Below are 17,488 nucleotides of genomic sequence, written 5' to 3' on the forward strand. Positions count from 1 at the left end.
GCTGGAGTAGGAGAAACAGCAGTACACTGATTTTCCCAGTGAATGGATGTGCAAGGGGGAAGGGAGGTTATGATATTTCCATTCATACAGCCTGTTTGGTTGTCCAAAAAAAAGGACACACAGGCTCTCAGAAGGTGGTAGCATCACCTCTAGAATTATTATTATTATTATACAGTATTTATATAGTGCCAACAGTTCGCTCAGCACTGTACATTACAATGGGAGACAATACATGAGACAGTACAATAACAATGCAATGTGATACACGAGGGGTTCGAGGGCCCTGCTCCTTGGAGCTTACAATCTAGGAGGGAGGGGATAGTGGTACGGGAGGAATAGCTGTGGGGGGTGGAGTGGTAGGAAGAGTGGAGGAGATCGGCAATTAGCAGAGTGCGGGGTAGGCTTCCCTGAAGAGATGGGTTTTCAGGGTGCGCCTAAAGGAGAGGAGAGTAGGTGATAGTCTGATGGATTGGGGTAGGGAGTTACATAGGATGGGTGATGCCCTGGAGAAGTCCTGGAGGTGGGCATGAAAGGAGAAGACCAGGGAACTAGAGAGAAGGAGGTCTTGTGAGGAGCGTAGAATGCATTTTGGGTGGTATTTGGATATTAGGTCAGTGATGTAGTTTGGGGCAGTGTTATGGACAGCTTTGTACGTCAGTGTTAGGATTTTGAATTTGATCCATTGGGCAATCGGAAGCCAGTGGAGGGATTGGCAGAGGGGGGTGGTGGAAACAGAGCGGTTGGTAAGGTGGACGAGTCTGGCCGCCGTATTCAGGATCAACTGAAGCGGGGATAGGCTGTGGTGAGGCAGGCCAGTGAGGAGGGAGTTGCATTAATCGAGTCATGATATGATGAGGGAGTGGATGAGTTGCTTAGTAGCTTCCGGGGTTAGGAATGGGCGTATTTTGGAGATGTTGCGGAAGTGAAGTCTGCATGAGTTTGTTAGCGATTGGACTTGGGGCTGGAAGTACAGATTGGAGTCTAGAATGACACCAAGCACTCTGGCTTGCAGGGCGGGATTGATGGTGGCATTGTTGGTCGTGATGGAGAAGTCGGGGGGGCGTGGGCTGGGGGGAAAACTAGGAGCTCGGTTTTGGAGAGGTTCAGTTTAAGGAAGTGGAGCCACGCCTACAGCGTTTTGTGAAAAAACGATCCATTGCAGATCAATCTTCACAGAATAATACCAGTATAAACGAGCCCTAATAGATTTCCATCAGCATGTATTGACCTGAAAGTGGATCTCAAGCACTTTCATACCTTTTGATCATCAGAAGAATTGCCGCTTCTGTAACGACTCCTCATATTCAGCAGATCAAGTTTTTTTTCTTTTGCACAGCAATCAGACTTTCTAGTCTTTCATAAAAAAGTTAAGAGAGATCTAAATATTTTTAATGCACAGATGGTACATTCATCAGCTTTTTCTCAGGAAAACCTAGAGACTCTTAAGGATGGAGGAATCGCCACTAATGGCAATTGTATTCAGACTGCTAGGATGCAGTCACTATTTGGCTGATAATTTTGCACCATCTAAGTAGATTTTTAAATTTATTTTGCGTAGCTGGGTGATGCATGCAGGACCACTGTAACGGAACCGGACCCAGACTGAACTTGGGTATTTCTGTTAGACTCCCGCTTCCCTGTCCGAACACAAATCCACGGACCACACCCGCTGATCATGCAGAAAATAGACAGCACCAGACTCTTCTTAAGATAGGAAGTCAACTGCTTTATTTTAACACAAACACAAGATATATCCACCGGGTGGGGAAATACAACCAGGAACAGGAAACACATCACAGGCCATCCCATCAGGAGGGAAGGGCTGCCAGAACCTCCCCCCCCCCCCCCCCCCCCACCAAACCAAGACACATAATAGAACAAAGGGATACACCACTTGGCAGTAGACAATAGGGGAACACATGCATCCCATAATAGTTTGCTAGAACAATGGGATGCAGGCACATGGCAGAGAACAATGAACAACCCCCACACCAATATTAGAACATTTCCCCCTGTTCCCTAACAGGCACAGGGTGACTTAAACATAAGAGGAAGATGATACAGGGGTCCCCCCACCCCCAAAAGTCACTCCTGTCACACCTCCCCTTTCGGCAAGAGACTAACGCAGGAGTAAATCCCAGACAGATGTACTCCGAAGTTAGTCTGTACTTCCAGTCCCCCAATGTCAGCACCCACACAGTACCCCAAACAAATTGTCCCAAACGTAGCATTACTCACCCAGCCTACCTCTGCCTCTCCCGTAAAACATACCCGACGCTGGGGAGAAGTACGGACTGGTCCTTCTCCCTGAAGTCCTCTCAGCCGCTGGGGAGAAGATGGTGGCTGGGCCGACTCCATCATGCGGTGGGGGATCTGGGCCGACTGACCAGCATCCCTGGGGTATCCAGGTGGTGACTGTAGTCTCCTCCACTTTGACTTGATGGACATCCCCCAGTATTTGCAAAGTAAGGCTGACATCCTCTTATCCCAATGCCAGACCCTTTTCTGGGGTTGCATCAGTGGAGACCAAAGTCCCATCCACGGACATCAGCTCAAGCTGCAGTTGTGCGGTGCCTTTGCATCCTCTTTCTGTAGCTCCTGCGGTGCTGATTGTTGTGGGTAGAGGTCAACAACGCCATGCCCTGATGCCAGCTCTTCTGCGGAAGGCGTGCCGGCTGGTTCCTCCTCAGTAGAAAAGTCAATCAAATCCCCAGTCTCTGGAACTGTTATCTGGGGATAGGGGCTCACCATCTCCTGTCCGTGGAACTCAGAAGACGTTACCAGTGCTGGGCAGAGTTCACTAATGTTTGGCCCTGTTGCCAGGTCTACTGCTGGTTCCTCCTCAGCCGAGAAGTCTATCAAATCCCCAGCGAATGGCTCCTGCTGCTGTGTCTAAGCCAATGAGGAGAGAGAGCCTCTGCTGTCGTGTATATCGCTGGGTCGAGCTCAGGCAAGTATTTAGGGGGGGTTCGGGGAGTGCTGCTTGCAGAAGTTTTTTTTACTTTAATGCAAAGCATGCATTAAAATAGAAAACCTTCTGCCTTTTGAACCACTTTAAGAAAATGTGAGTATTAGCTGTGTGTAGGGGAATGACTCCCATCAAGTGATCCTGTTATTTTACCTTGAATAGATAGCCTACAGGTTTACTTTAATCAGCCCTATGATACACGTCAGCATTTGAAGTAACAGCCCTTGTGTCTATTGTAGTCGCAGCTCCTGGTCAGGTTATTTTTGCAAGAATTGAAACTTGGGATAATGCCATTTCTAGTATGGAAACCTAATTTCAGGTATTTATTGCAGGCTATTATATGATTTCCAGATAATGCTGTCACCAGGGATTTTCCCAAGTGTAGGGAGTACAAAAGAGCAGCAGGGAAATTTTATTTTATATTTACCCTTGCCTGCAGATCTATGCACTACAGTCTTAATTTTTTTGCTGATATTGTTCAACTGGCATATTAAAGTGATACTAAACCTAAAAACGTACCTTGCATTAAGGTAAAACATGTTTTTGACTTTCCCTGTGCTCCTCCCTCCCTGTGTGAAGTGGAAGAGAGGGGAGAAGAGATCACCACTGTGCATGACTACATCTCTTCTCCCCTCAGTTCCTCTTCACACAGGGACTCAAACAGCAGCAGGAGCCATTGGTTCTTGATGCTGTCAGTCAAGTGCAGTGAAGAGGCTTCTTCGGTGTTTGCAGATGACCGAAAACTATCTAATACCATAGAGCAAAAATTAGACTAAAAGAGTTGAGAATCTTCACATAATAGGCCTCATGCACACTTGACGTTTTTACAGCTGCTTCTAGGGATGTCTGGCATTTTTTTTCCTGCCTCTAAACTCCCCTGCATGTTAGCCTATGTGTCCATGTACACACAAACTTTTATAGGCGTTTAGAGGCAGGAAAAAAACTCACTGCCAGCACATCCATTGCAGAAGAGGTTTGGCAGAAAAAATGCTTGATGCTTCTAAATTTGTGTAAACGCTTCTAAACATGTGTTAACTTTAGACACGTTTAGCGCTAGAGTGTTCATTTCAATGGCCAGAATTAAATATTTACATTTGGATATAAAAAGTCTACACACCCCTGTTAAATTGTCAGGTTTCTGTGATGTAAAAAATAGACAATGCTAAATAATTTCAAAACTTTTTCCACCTTTACTGTAACCGATAAACTGTACAACTGAGTTGAACAACAAATTGAAATCTTTTAGGTGGAGGGAAGTAAAAATAAAAATTTTAATAATATGGTTGCATAAGTGTGCACACCCTTAAACTAATACTTTGTTGAAGCACCTTTTGATTTTATTACAGCACTCAGTCTTTTTGGGGATGAGTCTATCAGCATGGCACATCTTGACTTGACAATATTTGCTCACTCTGCCTTGCAAAAACACTTCAAATCTAAAAGATTGCGAGGGCATCTCCTGTGTACAGCCCTTTTCAGATCACCCCACAGATTTTCAATCAGATTCAGGTCTGGCCCATTCTAAAACTTTAATCTTCTTCTGGTGAAGCCATTCCTTTGTTGATTTGGATGTATGCTTTGGGTCTTTGTCATGCTGAAAGATGAAGTTCCTCTTCATGTTCAGCTTTCTAGCAGAAGCCTGAAGGTTTTGTGCCAATATTGACTGGTATTTGGAACTGTTCATAATTCCGTCTACCTTGACTAAGGCTCCAGTTCCAGCTGAAGAAAAACAGCCACCACCATGCTTCACTGTGGGTATGGTGTTCTTTTTGTTATGTGCAGTGTTGTTTTTGCACCAAATATATCTTTTGGAATTATGGCCAAAAAGTTCAACCTTGGTTGCTTCAGACCAGAACACATTTTCCCACATGCTTTTGGGAGACTTCAGATGTGTTTTTGAAAAAGTTAGCCAGACTTGGATGTTTTTCTTTGTAAGAAAAGGCTTCAGTCTTGCCACTCTACCCCATAGCCCAGACATGAAAAATATGTGAGATTGTTGTCACATGTACCACACAGCCAGTACTTGCCAGATATTTCTGCAGCTCCTTTAATGTTGCTGTAGGCCTCTTGGCAGCCTCCCAGACCAGTTTTCTTATCTTTTCATCAATTTTGGAGGGACGTCCAGTACTTGGTAATGTCACAGTTGCATCATACTTTCTCCATGGTGACTGTCTTCACTGTGTTCCATGGTATATCTAATGCCTTGGAAATTCTTTTGTACCCTTCTCCTGACTGATACCTTTTAATAATGAGATCCCTCTGATGCTTTGGAAGCTCTCTGCGGACCATGGCTTTTGCTGTAGGATGCAGCTAAGAAAATGTCAGGAAAGACCTACTAGAACAGCTGAACTTTATTTGGGGTTAATCAGAGGCACTTTAAATGATGGCAGGTGTGTACTGACTCCTATTTACATGATGTTGAATGTGTTTGCTTAATTCTGAACACGGCTACATCACCAGTTATAAGAGGGTGTACACACTTATGCAACCACATTATTTTAGTTTTTTGTTTACTCTACCCCCCCCCCCCCCCCCATAAAGATTTGTTTGTCAATTGAGTTATACAAATTATAGGTCACATTAAAGGTGGAAAAAGTTCTGAAATTATTTCTTTTGTCTCATTTTTTTAAATCACAGAAACCTGACATTTTAACAGGGATGTGTAGACTTTTTATATCCATTGTATGTGCCATTGAATTAACACACCCAAATGCTTGACACTCCTAAATGCGTTACATAGTTTTACAAGCGTCTGCGTTTATTTTCTGCCAAAAGTCTGCTGCAAGAAGGAAAGGCTTCTAGGAGAGTTATCGGTCTTAATTGTGCGAACACAACACTTAAAGCCCAACTCCAGGCAACTAAAAAATGATCCCTTGCAGTGGGGCTGTGCCTACAGTGAAAGGGTAATTGCTCATTTAGGTCTAGGGGAACAAAAAACTTAACAGATTTTCTCCCATGCAACAGTGGTCTAGGGTCCTGATGTCATCAAGACCAAAGCAGGGTCTAAAGCTTTACATAGGATGTGATGATGCTGAGGGATAGTCTACCTCCGAAGTGAGGGGGAACGCTATCTGGCGGGGAGCAGAGGATCAGGTAATTTAAAATGGTTTCTTTCTTCCATGGACAAAATGAGCAATTAAAGAGTTCCCCGCCCCCCCCCCCAAAAAAAAGAAAAGTCAGCAACTACTAATACTGTAGCTGCTGACTTTTAAGGGCACTTACCTGTCCAGGCATCCAGCAGTGTTCTCACCCGAGCCAATTCTTCAATCGGCTACCAGGTGCTGGCACCACCATCTTGACTAAGGGAAACCAGCAGTGAAGCGTTGTGGCTTCACAGCCAGCTTCCTACTGTGCATGTACTAAGCGTGCTGCACTTTGTGAATGAGCCGCAGTCTTCTGGAACCTGTGAAGTGTCCCAAAAGAATGCAGGGGAAGGAGGGGCCAAACTTCCAGGAGGGAGCAGGTACCTGTCAAAACCAGGTATCTGCGAAACCACCCCTCCCCTTCCCCCCAAAAGGTGCCAAATGTGGCAGTGGAGGTAAGGAGGCAGACAAGCAGTGCTTCCCCTTTTGGGTGGAACTCTGCTTTAACCCTTGCATTGTGGGAGCAACCCCACTGCAAGGGATTACATTTACATTTTCCTGGAGTTGGACTTTAAAACTGAATTTTAGCCATAAAATAAAGGATTCTCTATAGCATTAGTTAGCTACCCTAAATGTCCTGAAGTGTGTCCCACGTGTAGGAAGCTGGACCCTGTAGAAATCTGTGCAGGGATGCCCTGTCCTCTTCCTATATATGAACTCCCAGCTCTGTAGGGGTTTAAGCCTTTGGGTCATCAGTGAAGCTGTGTGAAAATGTTTCTCACAAGGACCTGCTCCCTACTCACTCTTCTTCCCCCCCCCCACCCCACTTTTCTCCCCCCCCCTTCTCTCCCCCCCCTTCCTCCTTGATCCCCAATGAGGAATCTTCTTTCGTTGCTTTCACTGTTTTAATACAATCTCTAAATGGGGGGAAGAGTGTGCTGACAGGATTCTCTCCCCCATTGTTAGATTGTGTTATAGGAAGTGAAAGCCGTGAAAGTTTAAATACATGATAGTGCAAGGGAACAGTGGTGATAGTAGGGCACCTGTATACAGGCACATATGTAGAATTGTATCACAAGTTTTGTTTGTACATGTGCTATAGCTAGTGCTTTTTAATGTATACCACTTTATTTTTAATGTGTATCAATCAATTAAATATTCGCTTTATAGTTGAACGTGATCATTTGTTGCACCTCAAAAGTCCCGTCTGCTTTATCATGTTTTGGGTATTTCAAAGATTCTGGGACGTGAGCGTTGATGTCAAGTGTTAGCACCATATGCCTTCTTTTTTTTCTTTATTCTTCTGTGAGGTTTATAGAATATAATATGTTTGAAATGTATAAAATATGTGGGTGTTTTAAATAATAAAAGTATTGTAAAGATTAAATATTCTGACAGGAGCAGCTTGACATAGAGAAGCTCCGATTTTTGGAAATGGAAAGTGAACGGGACGAGCTATTATCTGCCCTTTCCAGTAAGAACGAAGAAGTTCAGCATTTAAAAACTCTTTTGAAAGAAGCCAATGAGAGGCAAGAAAAGCAAGACTCTAGGACAGTCCATGGACATGAAACGGAGGTAAGGAGGAACCTGTGGAGGTGCCTAGTGAAACTCTTCTGTAATAGTAATACTTTATAGAGGACAATATAACAGAAATGTATCATATTTCAATAACCAGAGTGCTTCATTACAGTAACATTAATCCTGTCATGGTCACCCCCCATTCGGATCCTTGCACACCCCCTTCCCCATTATGTGCCCCTGCGCCCACATGTAGCCCGCATAGGTGGTGTGCTGGGCACCAGGGACCTGCCTCCTGCTGTGGACCTCACACTTTCGAGCACGGAAGAGTCTGCCTCCCCTCTGTGCCTGCCTGTGGATTCCCCACATGCAGTTCACCTGGATGCTGCCACACTCCCCCCTCCCCTTGTTCCCTTTTTTCGGTGGGTACAGTGCAGCCCGATGGGGGCGGGCAGTGAGGGGGTGGGGCTTGTCGCCACGGCGACCCGATGCCTGGGCGACCGCTCCGGAGATAAATACCAGAGCAGGACCCGGACACACGGAATCTCCCCCTGCTCGCAACCTAGTGTGCTGTGAGAGGTCTTGTGCTATGGCCAGACCCTACAGCCAAGCCGGACTTAACCCATTGCCTGCCAGAGTCTGCCGCCCTGCTGTGTGCCACTCGGACTTAACCCATTGTCTGCCGCCCTGCTGTGTGCCACTCGGACTTAACCCATTGTCTGCCCCCCAGTTGTGTGCCACTCGGACTTAACCCATTGCATGCCAGAGCCTGCCGCCCTGCTGTGTGCCACTCAGACTTGACCCATTGCTTGCCAGTCTGCTACCCTGTTGTGTGCCACTCAGACCTAACCTCCCTGGCGGTATTCCCGAGTGTAGCTCGGGGTAAAGTGTCCGTACCAAAAGCGGTAACCCCGAGCTACGCTCAGGCTTACCAAGCAGCGTTGCTCAGGGATTCCCTGCAGCGCTTACCTTGTCCTTCGCTCCTGCGATGCGTCCCCTGCAGCGTCCCCGGCCGATGCCAGCTTCCATGTTCCGGTCCCTGCGAGCGTCAGGACGTATGGGGGCTGGAACGGCGGCAAATTAAAACATTTTTTGAAACTGTCATTTTCTTAGAAATGAATTTGAGATCGTAAAACATTACTGTATCAAACCATTTCACATACATTTTGTCCCTACTGCTTTGTCCTGTGCCCTGCCTGCATTTTGACTGTTCTTTGTGCCTGGAAACTTAGAAAAGTCCATGGCGTCCAAAAAGCGTCCCTTTTGGTCAAAAGTGGTTTTAGACCAGCTAGAGAACAGCGATAATAAATCAGAACCACTTGCAGAATTGAGTGATAATGATTCGTGGGGAAAATCATCATCAGACACTGAAAACGATTTTGCGACTTTGCTCAGTGATGTGCGAACTTGGCGCTATATTTCAGATTTCAGTGTTTTTGGTTTGATTATATTATTGAATTAAATTTATTATTATTATTATTTTTATGATTATTTACTAAATTATAATTTATGATTTTGTGTTTAAAATTTTATCATACCCGGGATGTTTACTAGACTCTTGTTAGGACAGATTTCAGTGAGTTATTCCTAAAAATTACAGGCGTACAATAAAAAAATACATATTTCCATGCAAAAAAATTTACCGCTTTCAGCACAGAAATATGGACGTAATCATACCGCTAGGGAGGTTAACCCTTTGTTGCCTACCAGATTTCGGTGATCCTTGCGGTGAGTCCTACCATGTGGTATGGACTTAACTTTTGTTTTTCCAGAACCTTGCTATACTCATCGTGTGCCCTCCAAATCACTCGATAAAAGTCTTATGTGTCCCACTGCTCTCCATGTGTGTTCTGTCCCACTTACACTTCTGTCACAAACTGGTTGGCAGCGGTGGGATCAGAACGCTAAAGAAGAAGATGGAGAGCAATAGCCCCCTGATGCCGGACCTAGCCCGGGGTAGTGAATACAGGAACTGGACTGTGGCAAGTTTGCAGTTGAGGGCCCGGGAACTAGGCCTCACTGGAAGGGGCCTATCCAAGGAGGAGCTGGTCACCATCATCGAGGAAGCCAGCCTTGGAGGGGCTGACAGCTTGGCTGCCCCTCAGCCAGAGACAGAACACCCTGCATCAGACAACCAAAGCCCCAGGAGCCCCTAGATCACCTAGTATGAGGAGAAGATGGCCATCCTGGGCCCCGGAGCCACTTTGAACGTCACACAGGAGGCTATCCGGAGGGCCCACGAGAGGGAAACCCCGGGAGGCCTCAGAGGACGAGATTCCCTCCCCAGCCCAAGAGCCCTTGGGCCTGACCCTCCCAAGGGTGACTCATAAAGATTTTAAGCCCTTTGGTGAAGCTGCAGGAGATGTGGAGGGATTCTTCCAGGACTTCGAACGTTTATGCCAACTGCTGGAGGTACCCCATGCAGACTGGGTGCGGCACCTCGTCGGCATGCTTAAGGAGGGTGAAGATGCTGCATACTGGACACCCAGTGGAATCGAGACTACATGAGGATCAAACAGACTGTGCTGGAACACTATGCTGTAACCCCGGAAACCCACTAGATGCACATTTGGGACCTTTCAAAATGTATGCACACAAGATGTCATGGTCCTGCTGGCGCTGGCTGGCAGGGTACAGACCCTCACACTTTAACACATCCAGGCCTTTCTGAAGGAACAGTTGTATACCCAATGCCCTGCAGAGGTGTGCGAGTGAGTGAAGGAGAGAAACCCTGCCACCCTTAAGGCGGGCTGCTTCACTGGCAGACGAGGTTCTCACCATCAAGCCACATTGGAAAAAACGGGTGACTGAACCACCTAAGGCCAGAGCTCCGCCCAACCGCTCCTTGGCCTCCCCACGTCACCCTTCCGGCGGCCCATCGTGCCCTCTCGGGGCCCTCTCCAATGCCTTCCTACCGCCCCCGACCATTGGGGCCACCCCTGGACCATCGGTGTTATGGGTGCAACCAAACCGGGCACCACCAGGCCAGCCTGTCCCAGGAACTGCCACCCCACCTGCCCGGTCAACTACATCCAACTACCACCGGAGGAGGAGCCGCTTCCCCCACCGCCCAGCGAATGAGTGACCTCCACAAATGCCAGTAAACCCCGGGGAGTCTACAGTGTTCACCCACTTATCCCTGCCTACCCGGAGCACAGGCAGCGCCACTTGCAAGCAGTCCTGATCGATAGGCAGAATACCACTGGATTCCGAGACACCGGGGTCATCCTGGCAATTGCTGACCCCCGTGTGGTAAAACCAGAAGCCATTGAACCAGTCCCTGGGTTCTTCATCAAACTAGCAGGTAGCGCCAGGCAGCACATTCCAAGGGCTTAAGTCCGTCTCGACTATAGATTTGGGGTAAGGCGCTGCCAGATTGGAGTTATGAGCGGGCTCCCCACAGATGTCCTACTGGGAAACGATTTCGGGGAATTGAGGTGCAATTACGTCGGGTCTGTGACCAGGAGCCAAGCCATTCGTGGTCCGCCAACAGAAGAAGCCCAACTGGAACCCCCTGCCGCCCTGGTTCCAGTGAGTGCTCCCAACCTTGACCTAAATACCACTCTGCCCTGGGACCAGGAAAAATGTAAAGGGAAACTGGACTCGGACCCCACAGATTTAGGGCCCGGGTGGATGCCGGATCATTAGGGGAGTGCGGGGAGCAATTCCTTTGGGAGCAAGGACTACTGTACTGCCTGACGGACTCGAGCCGCCCAGGCCAGCCTCGTACTGCAACTAAGCAGCTGATAGTTCCCCAGCTGTTTAGGTTCCCGCTGCTCCAAATCGCCCACGACATTCCCTTAGCTGGACACCCGGGGAAAAGGAAAACAAAAAAGACTGACCCAAGCATTTTACTGGCCACTCATCTCCCATTCCATTGCTAACTTCTGCCGGACCTGTGATGTGTGTCAAACGAAAGTGCACCTGGGGGACCGCCCCAGGGCTCCGCTCCACACCCTGCCCATCATCGAGCAGCCCTTTCAGAGGGTGGTAGTAGATATCATCTTCCCTCTGTCCCGCCCCAGTAAGTCAGTAAAATGAAATATCCTTACTACAGTGGACTACGTGACCCGCTACCTGGAGGCTGTAACCCTGTCCAGCATTTCGGCACCCAAGGTGGCAGAAGCCCATGTCACAATTTTTTTTACTGTGTGGGATTCCCCAGTGAGATCCTAACTGATCAAGGCACCCAGTTTATGTCATATGTAATACAATCCCTGTGGCACACCTGCGGGGTAAGGGCCATCTGGACCACCCCATAAAACCCCCGTCCAACGGCCTCTGTGAATGCTTTAACAGGACCCTAAAAACCATGCTGAAATTCTTTGTAGACAGTGAGGCAGACTGGGAAAAACTTCTTCCCACATCTTCTGTTTGCATACCTGGAAGTGCCGCAGGAATCCACGGGGTTCTGCCCCTTTGAACTCCTATACGGGCGGAAAGTCCGAGGCCCTCTGACCTTACTGCGGGAACATTGGGAAGGGAAAGCAAGGTTGAAGATACTGGCACTTCAGTCGGATCTATGTACTGGAACTGCGAGAGCAGCTAACCCAACTTGATGCCATAGCCTTCAGCCACCTCAAAGCAGCTCAGACACAGCAGAAAATGTGGCACGACCGTAGGGCCCACGGATGGGAGTTCACCGAGGGCCAACAAGTTCTCCTAATAGTCCCCCACCCCCAGAACAAACTACAGCACACCTGGGAAGGACCCCTGAAGATCCTCCGCAAAATTGACGAGACTAGTTATGTGATTAGCCTAGACCGGGTGTCGGCAACCCGCGGCTCTTTTTCACCTTGGCTGCGGCTCCGGAGCACACTGCCCACCAGGTGACAGGCAATAGGGTCTTCTGTGTGCCGGGCGCCCGCTCCCCTCCCTCCTCTCGGGCGGCCGCCCCAAAAGTCAGGACTCTGCAGCTAGCCCAGCAATGGGCAAACTACGGCCCGGCGGACCTTTTAATCCGGCCCGCGGAGCGTGGCAAACATTGGCTGTCAGGATGTAGGCGGGGCAGCGTGACGAACTCCTCTCCTCTCACAGTCCGCCCTGAAGACCGGAACGGCGCGGGAACACGGCGAGAGGAACGCGCGGAGCAAAGGTAAGTGAATTGACACAATATGAGGAATGAATTACTATAGGGGGGATGAATTACTATAGGGGGGATGAATTACTATATGGGGGATGAATTACTATGGGGGATGAATTACTATGGGGGATGAATTACTATATGGGGGATGAATTACTATGTGGGGGATGAATTACTATGTGGGGGATGAATTACTATGTGGGGGATGAATTACTATGGGGGATGAATTACTATATGGGGGATGAATTACTATGGGGGATGAATTACTATATGGGGGATGTATTTTCAGTTTTAAAAATGTGGCTCTCAAAATAAATTTCAATCGTGGTTTTGGCGAGATTTGGCTCAGTTGAAAAAAAAGGTTGCCCACCACTGACCTAAGGCTATGATTGTGATTATGACGATACACTGTGGCCCTGATTACCCCTTTGCTTACTGGGCCCTTAAACCCCCTTCATGACCAGATCGCTTTTTGCAATATATGCAGTGTCGGATTTGTTTTAAATGTTGCAATGGTTTTGCGGCTCCCAGTCTTTTTTTCCCTCTCGGAAACGGGTCCAAGTGGCTCTTTATGTCTTAAAGGTTGCAGACCCCTGGCCTAGACGATCATGACTGGCGGCAGCGCACAGTTCATGTAAACATGCTTAGAGTACCATGACAGGACCCTGCCCATACTGGCCATCTGCACTACACCCACAGGTGAGGCCGATGAAGGAACCCTGCCCAACCTCCTGCAAGCCACCAAAGCAGCTTACTCCCTTGATCAAATTCCCACTGGGGCCCAGCTAAGCTCCTAGCAAACAAGTCAGTTGTGGGCCATACTAGAGGGCCGGGCTATCGCATTCTCAGCAGCCCTGGGACGTACTTGCCTAGCCCTTTACCATGTAGAGACCCAGGGACAAAAACCTATCCAACAGGCCCCCTACCAAGGCCCAGAGTCCATAAAAATGGCAATCCGAGCAGAGCTCACAGAGATGCTTCAGCTGGGTATTATCAGGCCCTTGTGCAGCCCCTGGACTTCCCCAGTGATGCTAGTGTCTAAAAAGGGTTGAAGCACCCGACTCTGCATAGACTACAGGCTATTCAATGACTACACTGTTTTGCAATGCTTACCCATGCCATGCATAGACGAACTACTGGACCGACTGGCTGGAGCCCAATACGTCAGCACTCTGGACCTAAGGGCTACTGGCAAATTGCCCTTACCGGGGAGGGCATGGAACGTTCTGCCTTCATTACCCCTTTTGGACTGTTTCAATTCCTGGTGATGCTCTTCGGGACGAAAAATGCACCCGTCACCTTTCAGCGAGTCGTAGATCAGCTGTTGGAGGGATGCCAGGGATTCGCTTGCACCTACATAGATGACATAGCCAAGTTTAGTAACACCTGGGAGGAATTCCTACTGCATGTGGGGACCATCTTGGAATGCATATGTGGGGCAGGGTTGACCGTAAGACCATACAAATGTCAGCTGGGAATGACTGAGGTGCAGTACCTAGGCCACCGAGTAGGGGGAGGGAAATTGAAACCGGAACTCGCAAAAGTCCAAGCCATCCATGACTGGCCTACCACTCAGACCAAAAAATAAGTAATGTCTTTTCTGGGCACTGCAAGTTACTATAGCAAATTTGTTCCCAATATTAGCACTGTGGCAAAGCCCCTGATCAACCTTACCTGGAAAAACAGTCCTAGGATGGTGAACTGGACCTTCGCCTGTGACTTTGCTTTCCACAAGCTCAAATCTGCCCTTACAAGTAACCCTGTTCTGGCTGCCCCTGACTACAACAGACATTTTCTGGTACAAACCAATGCTTCCACCTACGGCCTAGGGGCTGTCCTTAGCCAAGTGAACAAGGCTGGAGAGGAACACCCTATTGCCTTCATCAGCTGGAAACCTCTGGACCGGAAGGTCACCTACGCCACCATTGAAAAGGAATGTCTGGCCATAGTCTGGGCCTTGAAAAAAAAAAAAAAAGCTTCAACCCGATCTGTATGGCCGAGAATTCACCATCCTCACAGATCATAGCCCACTCTCCGGGCAGCACAGTGGCTGGCAGTACTAGGGTCACTGGTTCGAATCCCAACCCCGGCACCACCTGCCTGGAGTTTGCATATTCTCCCTGTGACTGCGTGGGTTTCCTCTGGGTACTCTGGTTTCCTCCCACACTCCAAAGACATGCTGGTAGATTAATTGGCTCCTGTCTGAATTGGCCCTAGTATGTATATGTATGAATGTGAGTTAGGGAACGTTGGGGACTGATGTGAATGTACAATATATGTATTTAAAACGCTGCGTAAATTGATGGCGCTATATAAGTACCTGAAATAAATATATATATGAAGTACAGGTACTCTAGCTCATTATAATATATATATATATATATATATATATATATATATATATATATATATATATATATATATACTGTCTGCATTTATATACTTGCAAATTTCTGATAGTGCTTGCACACAATTATATCTGATCCCAATATGTTACTACAGTTGCCTATTTACTCCCAATTTAAAATTTATGAAAAGTCATACATTTTTTCATACTCCTTTAGAGCTATTTCATACTTGGGCATTTTTCAGTCTCCATTAGAGCTATTTCACACCATATACAATAGGCTGCACTGGGCAGTCTTGACCAATGCATAGACAAGGCAACATTTCACCAACTCCCTACAACCCCATTGCAGTGAATGAAATTACATTTTGAAACCTTTTAAATGAAAGAAAATACAAGTAAACCATGTGATTTATTATTACAGTGCACTGGCAGTGCTATCTCCCATTCTGCAATTTTTAAATATGATCTGATTGATGGAGACATCAGTTGCTTTATGCTTTGCTATAATAATCCTTCAATAGAGGAGGTGAGAATCTATTCTGATCTTTCTCATAACATCCAGCCGGCCCCCAGCTATCCGTCTATCCAGATAAAACCTCCATCATCCATTCGTGAACTATACGTTGGTTGGCCACTAGGAGACGGTATAACACTGCAGTAGATTTTCTGCTGATGCTTTGCACCATCTATTTCCATTTTTTTGTTATCGTTGAATCCTATCCATCCATTTATGCCTGTCTGACAGAGACTATACTTCATCATTATCAATGTTTTTAAACCAGCATAGTATATAGATGGGTTTTTGGCACCTCCTGTCAGACTTACATGAACCTGAAATAGACACACAAAATTGAACTGAAATGCTTTGTTTGTCATGCTTGTTAAGGTGTGCTTTTCATTTTATATTTTTTTCATGAGATGAGAAGTAAAAACTTGAATCCAGACCTTTCTGCTGCTTCTGCCTTCAGTGAAAATGAAAGGTAAAGTAAATAAATGTTATTGACTGTGATGGTTGTTCTTCCTAGACATGTAAGATAAATAGAATTTAAAGGCAAACTCCAGGCTAGATTTAAGAAACATTTCCTCCAGTCTTTGTAAAGTAGGGCGGTGACATATAGGAAACCTTGTCACGTGTTTACTGGTAAGTTTCCCCCATTGGAAAGATTTTTGCTCTCTTCCGGTCCTGGTGACGGATACCTTGGAGACAGGAAGCAAGGGGAAATCTCAGTAGGGATACAAACAGCAGTAATAGCCTGACGTAGGTTCTACATTTCCCCAATGTGATATCTTAGATTAAAAAGACATTTCTAATTTTTTTTTATATTTTAAAATTAATCTAAAGCTTTTTGATGTTTTGGATTTAGTGATGATTGGCTTGAACCCCTGTTAGTGTTTTATAGCTAGAGGTGTAGGAAACAAAAGACACATCAAACCTTATGCCAAGAAACCTGCTCCTTTCAGCTTAATTAAATGGGCCCTTTAGAACCCCCAGAGCACATTAGATTGTCCTTTTTTCTTGTATGATTTAAGAAATTTTTCACAAAAACTCCTGTTTTTTTTTTTTTTTTCATCCCCATCCTCCAAAGTATGGCAGGCATCTCCAAATTTTTGATTATGAGGGTCGCATTGTACAGTTTACAAATCTTTGCACCCAACAAAAATTCACATCAGAGTTCCCCCCTCCCCCCCCCCCCTCCCAGGCCTCAGCCCTACACCATGGTCCCCCATTAGATTCTCTTTTACATCAAGGTCCCTATTACAGTCCCCTTTACATCAGAATCCCCCAAGTATATCAGGGTTCTTGTCAGAGCCAGTCCCCCCCGTTCTTGCATCAGGGCCCTATCATAGTTTTCCTTAGAGACTATGTAAACCCAACATTTCATATTCCTGATGTGCCTGCTGTACCATGTACTTGTGTAAAAAAGTATCCTGTTCTTTGTATTGCTTCCTTTGTGTGGAATCCCTGGTGTCCCTGGCAGTCCCTCTGCTTTCCTAATAAAAACTGACCGCGCTAGGCATGAGAGCACAGCATAGTCAGTTCTCTAGCTTGCTGAGAACTCAGTGTGCTCTCCTCCAATGATCAGACTTGAGCTGACAGCCCCCCCCCCCCCCCGCACAGCCATTCAGTGTCCTGCTGTTTCTCCTTCCCAAGTTCTTGCGCAGCTGTGAACAGAGGATATGTGATCACTTCTAAAAAAAATTATAAAACCCTTTTTTTTTTATATGTATACACAAATGTCTTGGCTTTCCTTTCTATTTTTAATTGAATGGGTTGTTAGTGTTTACATATACTTTAAATCAGGTCCCCCATGAATGTTGAATATCAGAGTGCCCCCCTACAGTGTAGTCCAGGTATGGGTTCGGGGTGCTTGAAGTGGAGACCATAGGCAGCCTCTGCTGACCTTATTCCTCAATCAGGGCACACTGAGGATACACCACTGACCCTAGTTGCAGGCCAGATAAAATTTTGTAGATTGAAGATCCCT

At 46.8% G+C, this 17,488-nt stretch overlaps 1 protein-coding gene across 3 annotated transcripts in view; it reads left to right on the forward strand.

Moving 5' to 3' along the window:
• The window catches only part of TANK (TRAF family member associated NFKB activator), a 124,579-nt gene that overhangs the window by 66,343 nt on the left and 40,748 nt on the right, over window positions 1-17,488 (forward strand). For all 3 annotated transcript variants that reach the window (XM_089659973.1, XM_089659967.1, XM_089659980.1), the window contains exons 6-7: window positions 7,450-7,626; window positions 15,921-15,982. In XM_089659973.1, the coding sequence (XP_089516099.1) occupies window positions 7,450-7,626; window positions 15,921-15,982 (239 nt within the window). The remainder of the gene's footprint in view (window positions 1-7,449; window positions 7,627-15,920; window positions 15,983-17,488) is intronic.

The sequence above is a fragment of the Staurois parvus genome, unplaced genomic scaffold (genome assembly GCF_062004578.1).
Source record: "Staurois parvus isolate SC_StPar_1 unplaced genomic scaffold, SC_StPar_1.0 ptg000031l, whole genome shotgun sequence".
Taxonomy (NCBI): domain Eukaryota; kingdom Metazoa; phylum Chordata; class Amphibia; order Anura; family Ranidae; genus Staurois; species Staurois parvus.